This window comes from Papio anubis, chromosome 7 (genome assembly GCF_008728515.1).
Source record: "Papio anubis isolate 15944 chromosome 7, Panubis1.0, whole genome shotgun sequence".
NCBI lineage: Eukaryota > Metazoa > Chordata > Mammalia > Primates > Cercopithecidae > Papio > Papio anubis.
The window spans coordinates 144,759,977-144,772,004 of NC_044982.1; the positions used below are offsets into that span (position 1 = coordinate 144,759,977).

The 12,028-nt window shown below is 37.9% G+C and overlaps 1 protein-coding gene across 3 annotated transcripts in view; it reads left to right on the top strand.

Annotated features, from left to right (window-relative positions):
• TMEM87A (transmembrane protein 87A) overlaps window positions 1–12,028 on the top strand; it is a 63,588-nt gene that overhangs the window by 24,109 nt on the left and 27,451 nt on the right. For all 3 annotated transcript variants that reach the window (XM_021940487.1, XM_021940491.2, XM_031668800.1), the window contains exons 7-9: window positions 4,455–4,572; window positions 8,481–8,542; window positions 10,878–11,061. In XM_021940487.1, the coding sequence (XP_021796179.1) occupies window positions 4,455–4,572; window positions 8,481–8,542; window positions 10,878–11,061 (364 nt within the window). The remainder of the gene's footprint in view (window positions 1–4,454; window positions 4,573–8,480; window positions 8,543–10,877; window positions 11,062–12,028) is intronic.

Consider the following 12,028-nt stretch of genomic DNA (forward strand, 5'->3'; position numbering starts at 1 on the left):
AAAGAGCCCACATTGCCAAGACAATCCTAAACATAAAGAACAAAGCTGGAGGCATCACGCTGCCTGACTTCAAACTATACTACAAGGCTACAGTAACCAAACAGCATGGTGCTGGTACCAAAACAGACATATAAACCAATTGAACAGAACAGAGGGCACAGAAATAACACCACACATCTACAACCATCTGATCTTTGACAAACCTGACAAAAACAAGAAATGGGGAAAGGATTCCCTATATAATAAATGGTGCTGGGAAAACTGGCTATCCATATGTAGAAAGCTGAAACGATCCCTTCCTTACACCTTATACAAAAATTAATTCAAGATGGATTAAAGACTTAAATGTGTGACCTAAAACCATAAAAGCCCTAGAAGATAACTTAGGCAATACCATTCAGGACAGAGGCATGGGCAAGGACTTCATAACTAAAACCCCAAAAGCAATGGCAACAAAAGCCAAAATAGATAAATCGGATCTAATTAAACTAACGAACTTCTGCACAACAAAAGAAACTGCCATCAGAGTGAACAGGCAACCTGCAGAATAGGAGAAGATTTTTGCAATCTACCCATCTGACCAAGGGCTAATATCCAGAATCTACAAAGAACTCAAATTTACACGAAAAAATCAACCCCATCAAAAAGTGGGCAAAGGATATGAACAGACACTTTTCAAAAGAAGACATTTATGCAGCCAACAGACACATGAAAAAATGCTCATCATCTCTGGTCATCAGAGAAATGCGAATCAAAACCACAGTGTAATACCATCTCACACCAGTTAGAATGGTGATCATTGAAAAGTCAGGAAACAACAGATGCTGGAGAGGAAGTGGAGAAATAGGAACACTTTTACACTGTTGGTGGTAATGTAAACTAGTTCAACCATTGTGGAAGACATGTGGCGATTCCTCAAGGATCTAGAACTAGAAATACCATTTGACCCAGCCATCCCATTACTGGGTATATACCCAAAGAATTATAAATCATGCTGCTATAAAGACACATGCACACGTATGTTTATTGCGACGCTATTCACAATAGCAAAGACTAGGAACCAACCCAAATGTCCATCAGTGAGAGACTGGATTAAGAAAATGTGGCACATATACATCATGGAATACTATGCAGCCATAAAAAAGGATGAGCTTGTGTCCTTTGTAGGGACATGGATGAAGCTGGAAACCATCATTCTGAGCAAACTATCACAAGGACAGAAAACCAGATACCGCATGTTGTCATTCATAGGTGGGAACTGAACAGTGAGAATACTTGGACACAGGGCGGGGAACATCACACACTGGGGCCTGTCGTCGGGTGGAGGAATGGGGGAGGGATTGCATTAGGAGAAATAACTAATATAAATGATGAGTCAATGGGTGCAGCAAACCAACATGGTACATGTATACATATGTAACAAACCTGCACTTTGTGCACTCGTACCCTAGAATTTAAACTATAATAACAAACAACAACAGCAACAACTTGGGTCTCAGTACTTAGAAAACAGCCATGATCAATAAAATAAACATTTGCCAATTCCTTCAACTCAAAAAAAAAAAAAAAAAGAATGACGCACTGATACATACAACAATATAGATGAACCCTGAAAACATGTTAAGTGGGAGAAGCCGGACACATTTATATGAAATGACCGTAATAGATGACTCCATGGAGACAGGAGGTAAATAAGTGAGAAGAGGAAGAAATGGGGAGCTACCTGCTTAATGAATACAGGGTCTCCTTTTCGGTTGATGAAAATGTTTTAGAACTAGATAGAGGTGATATTTGCACATCATTGTGCTTCTACCACATATCACTGATTTATACACATTAAAATTGTGAATTTTATGTAAAATTTAGTTTACAAAGGAGTTAATAATAATACCTATCTGATAGGGCTGCTTTGAGGATTTAAAAAGGTAATAAATGGGCCGGGCACAGTGGCTCACACCTTAATCCCAGCACTTAGGGAGGGCAAGGTGGTGGATCACCTGAGGTCAAGAGTTCGAGACCAGGCTGGCCAACATGGCGAAACCCCGTGTCTACCAAAAATACAAAAAAAAAAAAATTAGCCTGGTGTGGTGTCATGCGCGTGTAATCCCAGCTACTTGCGAGGCTGAGGCAGGAGAATTCTAGAACCCGGGAGGTGGAGGTCACAGTGAGCCAAGATCGCACTGCTGTACTCCAGCCTGGGCAATGGAGCGAGACTCTGCCTCAAAAAAAAAAAAAAGTAATGTCAGATGCTTAACAGAGTTATCTGGCATATAAATGTTATTTTTACAGGGTCAGAATCTCTGCATTCCAGAGTTAAATGTAAACTTTCTCAAATTCTGGAATATGAGAATTGATCAATTTATTTTGGAATTTGTAAAAGGTGGTTTATAGACATATATGATTAATAGAGCAGGTTATTACACCAGCGTTTTATAGGCTGATGAGTAAGTTCAGGAAAAGTTCTGTAATTATGGCTAATCAGACATGTATTACCCATAACTTTGAAACTGTAAAGTTTTCTCACAAATTGGTCCTGAGTCTCATCGGAGACTAGTAGGTGGGGATAAATCAAGGTATGATTAGGAAGGCATTTATGTTCTTATGTTTTACTAAGATAACCTAGTAAATAGATAATCTGGAGAATTGTTTAGTCGTCTTTGTTTGACGTGGATGTTTTTCATGGAATATAATTTTTGAACTATGTTAGCCTTTTCTTGGTTGTAGGGTATTTTAACCATTTGAGAACTGTGGCTCCAAAGGAAAATGCATAAACATACAAAACCAGCTATTCGTTTTGAGGGGTTTGCAGATCACAGAAGCTTACCCAGAGATCTCTGGGTAAACGTTTCTCCTTTTAAGACCAGGTGGTAATAAATTGCAATTCCAAGGAAGAAGAAACCAGTTATTTTCTGTGTTCATCTTTATCATTATATCTTAGTCTTCTGTTTGTGAAGACTCTAGTCTATGTGGAAAGCAAGAGTCACTACCCCTCAAAGTCAAGGACTTGGACACTGTTAATTTGTCTTCTTTGACTTTGAGGGGTAGTGACTCTTGCTTATCACATAGACTAGCCCAAGGTTGAATTTCGGTATAAATGTGAGACCGTGTCAGCAGAAATTCTGATATTCTTGGGAAGCATGTTGAACAAAGGGAATTATTCAGGAATTGGCGATTAGAATTCATTTTACTGATACCATCATTAATTTTTGTTTAAGGTGATTTAAATAATTCTTTATTTAAATTCCTTTGTAATGTCTGCATAAAACACAAACTAGTATCCTACTATGGCTTAGTTAAACAAAGATTAAATTTAGTGATTTTAGTTGGGGTTTTCCTCGTTAAAAAAATACCTTAAATGTGATTTTTGTGTACAAGACTTGCGGTATCTTGCCTTTTAGTAATTCATAATCTAGCCTACTTTATGCAGTATTCATAATCCAGCCTACTTTATGCAGTATTCATAATCCAGCCTACTTTATGCAGTATTATTCATAATCTAGCCTATTTTATGTAGTATTCATAATCCAGCCTATTTTATGCAGTATGCATAATCTAGCCTACTTTATGCAGTATTCATAATCTAGCCTACTTTATGTGGTATTCATAATCCAGCCTACTTTATGCAGTATGCATAATCAAGCCTACTTTATGCAATATTATTCATAATCTAGCCTACTTTATGCAGTATTATTCATAATCTAGCCTACTTTATGCAGTATGCATAATCTAGCCTACTTTATGCAGTATGCATAATCTAGCCTACTTTATGCAATATTATTCATAATCTAGCCTACTTTATGCAGTATTATTCATAATCTAGCCTACTTTATGCAGTATTCATAATCTAGCCTACTTTATGTGGTATTCATGTCCCTAGCCTACTTTTATGTGGGTATTCTGTAATCCTAGCCTACTTTGTAATGGTATTCATAATCTAGCCTACTTTATGTGGTATTCATAATCTAGCCTACTTTATGCGGTATGCATAATCTAGCCTGCTTTATGCAATATTATTCATAATCTAGCCTACTTTATGCAGTATTATTCATAATCTAGCCTATTTTATGTAGTATTCATAATCCAGCCTATTTTATGCAGTATGCATAATCTAGCCTACTTTATGCAGTATTCATAATCCAGCCTACTTTATGCAGTATTATTCATAATCTAGCCTACTTTATGTGGTATTCATAATCTAGCCTACTTTATGCAGTATGCATAATCTAGCCTACTTTATGCAGTATTATTCATAATCTAGCCTACTTTATGTAGTATTCATAATCTAGCCTACTTTAGGCTTGTTTGGTTTGTTGTGCCTATTGTTTCAATGAATGAAAGAGAAGGACTTTATCATATTTCCGGGCACATTCTGGAGCAAAATTTGCATATTGTATTATTAATTTGTGCTCTTAATTCTTAAGATTTACAGATGTGATGCCCTTTTCCCTCTCTAGGCAATGCATGAACCATTGCAAACTTGGCAAGATGCACCATACATTTTTATTGTACATATTGGCATTTCATCCTCAAAGGAATCATCAAAAGAAAATTCACTGAGTAATCTTTTTACCAGTAAGTTCAGTGTTTGTTTGTTTTTTAATGGTTATGTTATTATCTGGTTATGTCATTCATGTACTTTACATATGCTTTTTTATTAGGTATTACAGATATCAGATTTCTTTTTCCTTCATTTGGTACTCCTGCTTTTAAAATTTTTAGTTAGTAACATGTTTTCAGTATTCTGAACTAGAATTATCAAAACTTGGTCACCAAGCTAGAGATCAGGAAATTTTAAATTAATGTTGACCAGGTGCGGTGGCTCATGCCTGTAATCCCAGCACTTTGGGAGGCCGAGGCAGGCAGATCACGTGAGGTCGGGAGTTCAAGACCAGCCTGACCAACATGGAGAAACCCCGTCTCTACTAAAAATACAAAATTAGCTGGGTGTGGTGGCACATGCCTGTAATCCCAGCTACTCAGGAGGCTGTGGCAGGAGAATTGCTTGAACCCGGGAGATGGAAGTTGCGGGAGCTGAGATCGCACCATTGCACTCCAGCCTGGGCAACAAGAATGAAACTCCGTCTCAAAAAAAAAAAAAAAGAAAAAATTAACATTGATAGTTTTTAGTGTCTCAAGAATTTAAGTGTTCTCCTTTCCAGGGTTGCTGCCTAGTTTCATAGAGTCATCATCTCTTACCTGGAATTTGCAAGAACTTCCTAACTGGTCTTATTTCCTGTGGTTTCCCCTTTGTTTCATCATTGTATTTTTGCAATTTCCTTTCCTACCCTGCTTTCTTAAGCAGAATATGGAATACAAACAATGATGGCAGCCACCATTACTTCGCTCCTGACTTTACTGGCTGTATTGGTATATTTCATCATTAAGTACTATGTTTACTGTAGAACTTTTGAAATATTCTTTATTTGGTTAAGGATGTTCCTTTCTATTCCTAGTTTAATGAGAGTAGTTTGTTAAAAAAAAAAGTTAAGAATGAATATTTAGCTTTATCAAATAGTTTAATTGTACTGATTTAAATGATCATATGGGCTTTCTCATTTAATAAGGTAACGTCATACATTAAATTAACTGATATTCTAACATTAAATCATTGTTGAACTTCTGGGATACCACTACTTGGTTTTGACACACACACACACACATATTCTCTCTGTCTCTCTCTTTCTCTTCCTCCCTCCCTCCCTCCCTCTTCCTCTCTCCCTGCCCCTCTCCCCCTCACTCATACATGTGTATCCTCCTGTCTCTTTAGGCCTATGACTTAATGGATTATAGTCTCAAGGCACAGTTACTAGTGTTCATTTTCAACCTTCTTTCTTTGAAAATGTTGGAAGAGAAGCTGTATTCCACCCTACTTCAGCTTCTTCATGCATCCAGCCTGGCTCTGGTCCCTCTTCTTTTTCTTTGAAACCTGCTAGCTTCAGTGATCCCATAGGAACTCTACTTCCAACTACCATAGATCCCACAGGGACAGCACTTCCAACTACCATAGCCTGCTTTTGGTCCAAGAGCCCAGCATGATCACGGAGTCAGCCTCATGCACTGTTCTGAGTTTTTGTTTTGATTCTTGGAAATGTCTGTCTTGTTTTTGAGCTTATATCCTTTTTTGTTTTGTTTCTTTTTCTTTCTTTTTTCTTTTTTTTTTTTTTTTTGAGATAGAGTCTCACTCTGTCACCTAGGCTGGAGTGCAGTGGTGTGATCTCATTTCAGTGCAACCTCTGCCTCCTGGGTTCAAGTGATTCTGCTGCCTCAGCCTCCCAAGTAGCTGGGATTACAGGCCTGCACCATCACACCTAGCTAATTTTTGTATTTTTAGTAGATTGTATTTTTACAACCTACTAAATTATTATTTATCTGCTAAATTATTAAATATACTAAATTTTTATTTAGTAGATTGTATTTTTAGTTTCACCACGTTGGCCAGACTGGTCTTGAACTCCTGACTTCGAGTGATCTGCCCGCCTTGGCCTCACAATGTGCTGGGATTACAGGCGTGAGCCACCGTGATACCTGGCCTTGTTTTCTCATTTCGAAAATATCTTACCCTTCTTTTTTTGGAAGGGAGAAGCTACATTATCGCTAATACAGTTTTATCATTTTTCTTGCCTTCATCGAAACCTTTAATGGCTCCCCATTGCCTATAGAATGTCTACGTTTTGCAGCAAGGTTTATAAAACTCTTTACAACTTGCCCCAGTTTACCTTTTGCTGCCTTATGCCAAAATACTACTACTATATGGTATTATGTGCAGTCTCAGACTATATTTGTTCTTTAAATATACCACACATTTTCACAGCTGTTTTGTTCATGTTATTTCCTCTACCTAGAAGGCTTTTTACTTTGTTCTGGAAAATATATACTTATCCTTCTAGTCTGGCTGAGAGGGACAGTTCTCTATGTAACTTTTCAACTCCCTCTCCCCTGCAAGGCGGTTACCCATTTAATGGTAGAAAACATCTTACTTACATTTTATCTGCTATGTTTTCCATAGGCCTGTGAAATAATAAGTGCTTAGTAAATGTGTATTTTAGCATAGAGCAGGGGATGGCAGATTTTTTTCTTAAAGAGCCAGATATTAAATATTTTCTCTATTATAACTACCCAACTCTGCGATGGTGGTGCAGAGGCAACTGTAGACAATATGTAAATGAGTGGATGTGGCTGTATTCCAATAAAACTTTACTAACAGAAAAAGCTGATGGCCAGATTTGGCACATGTGCTGTATTTTGCTGACCAAGGCATAGAGTAGGCAAAGAATATGATGCAAATATTTACTGAATATTTTGTTTACTCTTTTATTGAATTAGGAAGGTATAGATTTAATAATCAGTTTTGCTCTGAAATTTTTATAATTGCTCTTATGGAGTGCTTTTTTTCATGTAAGTATTGGATATGGTTTACTTTAAATAATGGTATATTAGAAGCTAGTAGGGAATTTTTGTTGAATGAACAGTTACTAGTCTGCCTCTAGGGATGATCACTGCTCAAATAAGTCAGATTTTTATTTGTTAATTATACCTAGAATGTATCCAAATTATTTTATCAATACAGTAATAAAATAGTCCATCTTGAAATTGTTTTTTAAATTACAGATAATCTTAGAATTAGTCAATAAGTTTGCTTTACTAAGGCAAATATGTCTTTCAGATTTATGTTATTACTATTCCTTTTTCTGTCTCATTAAACACTTTGTTATTAACAAATTCTTTGAAAAATGTTAACTAGCAGGTTTTGGGGAAGTTCAATTCTATGTTTATTGGATGGAGCTTTGCTTCAAAGCATCTGAACTTTTGAGTTATTTTTACTTTTGAGTGAGAATCTAGGGTACATGATTGTGAAGCTAGATTTCAATCTTACTGTATCAAGGATGGTATTTTTTTTGTGTAAGTTGATTTAAATTTTTAAGTTTTTTTCCATTGCCTTCATTCTGAAAATGATACATGAATGTAGCAAGATCACATAAAATTGGAGTCCATGAAAAAATAGTAAAGCAATAGGAAAATACAGATGAGGAAAGATAGAAAACAAAGAAGATGGCAGTATGTAAAAAGGAAGTCCTGTAAGGCATATTTTACTGATGTGTAGTAAGGAAAAGTATATGTGAAATATGTTTAGAATTTAGAGTATGTATAGAGTTGTTCCAGATGGGCAGCCAGAGAAGGCTGCGTGGAGGAAATATTCAGTCTAGTCTTTTTAAAGATGTGAGTGTGGAAGCAAAAGAGCCTTCCCACTTCAGACTATGGTGGAGGCATGGAAACCTGTGCAGGACACAGCGTGAACTATGAGAACACTTAATGACTTTCCAAGTGCTGTACAAATATAATGTAATATTGACCAGGATTGAAGTGCCTAAAAGTAAATGACCCAATGAAATTCTTACTGATTTCATGAAACAAATATTAGGCAATATTTTTGTTTAATTCCTGTGTCCTGTAAATTAATTCTGAGGACTGTGTTTTGGCAGTGACTGTTGAAGTGAAGGGTCCCTATGAATACCTCACACTTGAAGACTATCCCTTGATGATTGTAAGTGACTTTATATTATTTAACCTCAGTATTGAATGGTTTCGGGTTAGAAGATTGTCCCATATTTTGTGGCAGTATTCTTTTTAATGAATTGTTCCTATGCAATTCAGAAAATGTTGCTTGTAGTCCTGGATTTATTTCTTATTAGACTGGGACTTTGAGAGAGTCAGTATACCCTTGTGTGCCTCATTTTCTTATCCATATAATGAAGGGGTCAGTGACCTGTGGAAATACCTCAAAGGTCATCTCACATTCTCTCTAGGATCCATAGTGGGGCACTTTTTACTACAACTCTGTCGTTTCTGATCCCACTTACATTAACTAAATGAGGCTGGGTACCCTGCCTCATGTCTGTAATCCCAACACTTTGGGAGGCTGAGGCAGGCAGATCACTTGAGGTGAGGAGTTCGAGACCAGCCTGGCCAACGTGGTGAAACCCCGTCTGTACTAAAAATACAAAAACTAGCTGGGTGTGGTGGCAGGTGTCTGTAGTCTTAGCTACTCGGGAGTTTGAAGCAGGAGAATTGCTTGAACCCAGGAGGCAGAGGCTGCTGTGAGCCAAGATCGTGCCACTGTACTCCAGCCTGGGCGACAAAGTGAGACTGTCTCAACAACAAAAAATTAGCTAAATGATGAAGCTCCCTTCTCTTCATTTTGTGTGTGTACGTGTGCACATACATGTATGTGTGCATACGTCTGTGTCTCAGAATATCCTTTTCTTTTTTTTGTTTTGTTTTTTGTTTGTTTGAGACGGAGTCTCGCTTTGTTGCCTAGGCTGGAGTAGTGCAATGGCGCGATCTCGGCTCACTGCAACCTCTGCCTCCTGGGTTCACGCCATTCTCCTGCCTCAGCCTCCCAAGTAGCTGGGACTACAGGCGCCCGCCACCACACCCGGCTAATTTTTTGTATTTTTAGTAGAGACGGGGTTTCACCGTGTTAACCAGGATGGTCTCGATCCCCTGACCTCATGATCCGCCTGCCTCAGCCTCCCAAAGTGCTGGGATTACAGGCATGAGCCACTGCGCCCGGCCTCAGAATATCCTTAATATATTTGTGCTTTCCTTTGTTCATGATTATTCTCTTCTTCCTTTCCCTTTAATCGTTTTCTTATTTTGTTGTGTTTCCTTGCCTCTAGATGTATCCTAATCATGCCATTTTTCTTCTTCAGTGTTGTCTTCATCTACGTAATTTAGATCATGAGCTGAAATAGCTCCTTCTTTTAAAAAAAAAAAAAGAAAGAGAGTCTCACTCTGTCTCCCAGGCTGGAGTGCAGTGGCATGATAATGGATAATGGCTCACTGCAGCCTTAAACTCCAGGCTCAAGCTACCCTCCACCTTAGCCTCTCGAGCAGCTAGGACAACAGGCGTGTGCCACTATGCCTGGCTAATTTTTATTTTATTTTATTATTTTTTATCTTGAAACGTAGTCTCACTCTGTCACCCAGACTGGAGTGGAATGACACGATCTCGGCTCACTGCAACCTCCAGCTCCCGGGTTCAAGCGATTCTCCTGCCTCAGCCTCCTGAGTAGCTGGGACTACAGGTGTGAGCCACCATGCCCAGCTAATTTTCATATTTTTAGTAGAGACAGAGTTTCACCATGTTTTGGCCAGGCTGGTATTGAACTGCTAACCTTATGTGATCTGCCCACCTCTGCCTCCCAAAGTGCTGGGATTATAGGTGTGAGCCACCATGCCTGGCCTAATTTTTATTTTTTGTAGGGACAGAGTCTTGCTATGTTGCCCAGACTGGCCTTGAACTCATGACCTCAAGCAATCCTCCTGCCTCAGCTTCCCAAGGCACTATTACAGGTGTGAATTACCACGCCTGACCAGAAAAAGCTCTTTTACTATAGGAGAGCAGGCTGAGTGCTCTCTATATATACCGTACATGTGTGTATGTGTATAATAGCATCTTTTATATGGTATGCATGTGTGATACATATATATATACACACACACGTATATGAGAGCATTCGCTCTCGAGGACAAGTTCCTATGTAGTCTTCTCTGCTCAAGACAAGATAATTTTTCATATTAGTTAGTGTTAAGCTCCAAAGGAATAATTATTTTTTAACTAGAAGGTAGAATATGTATATTTTTATAACTTGTTAAGACTGTATATTGATTCAGGACAGGCACTGTGGCTTATGCCTGTAATCCTAACACTCTGGGAGGCAGAGATGGGAGGATTGCTTGAGCCCAGAAGTTCAAGACCATCCTGGGCAACATAGCAAAACCCCATCTCTTTAAAAAAATATATATATATAGTATATATACAGACATGACTCTTGGTTCTAATTCTCCTTTTTATCTTTTACCCAATTTGATAACAGTTTTTCATGGTGATGTGTATTGTATATGTCCTGTTTGGTGTTCTGTGGCTGGCATGGTCTGCCTGCTACTGGAGAGATCTCCTGAGAATTCAGTTTTGGATTGGTGCTGTCATATTCCTGGGAATGCTTGAGAAAGCTGTCTTCTATGCAGAATTTCAGAATATCCGATACAAAGGAGAATCTGGTAAGTAACCAAAAAATCTTTGCCGGTTCGAGTGGTTGGAAGCTGAGATGTGTGAAAATATTCCTAAGGTCAGCAGTCACTAAACAGGCTTAACTTTTCAATTACTTAATTATTGCAATAACTTAAGCAGAATCACTATGATTCTGACTTTTGTTTTTAATCTTATGAGTTCAGTGATGTAAGAGTAATTTTACTGAAATATGCTCACAAAAGTCACAACAGTAGTGGCCACTTTGGGAGTAATTATTAACATCATCAAATCTCAATTTCCATTGATTTCTAAGGCACCATTATCCATCTGAGAAAGTAAACGGTGTCAATTTAATTGTAAAATGTCATTGATTGTAAGACACACCTTGATTTAAAAAACCTCAAAATGTGGTGGGAAAGTGCATCTAATTGATAAAATATAGTCATCTCAAGAAAATAGGAGGGTGCTTATGGTTTAGTAAGGTGAACTGGTAATGACAGAAGTTGTTTTATACTGTAGTTTTTTGTGATTGCTTTGGTTTTTTTCTTGTCAGACCATTTAATTTAGTCATAATCATTATTGTGAGATAAACTGATAAGATTTTCCCTGGTCCTTGAAAGGTCTTAAAAATAGTAGATCTGAAAATGAGTTAAACTATACATGCCAACAAGTGTGTATACGAGTGTGTTTTATGCTTTTCTATGTGTAGCTGTATTTCACAGTTTTTAAAAATGGGGGAAGTTGTCTTGATGCTACAAACTCTCCATATAGGGTGAGATATTCTGTTAAAGTTTTGGTGAATTTGGGGGCAGGTGGGGGAGGGAGCTGAGTTGAGCATACTCGGATTGCCATACATACACATGAGTAAGATTGTGAGTGGTATCAGCTTGTATACTGTAAAAGCTGCAGAAGAGGTATTCTATTTTAGCAGGACTAATATCAATGCTTACTCTGAAGAGTGTAGAAATCAGCAGTCTAGTATTGGCATCTTGCCTG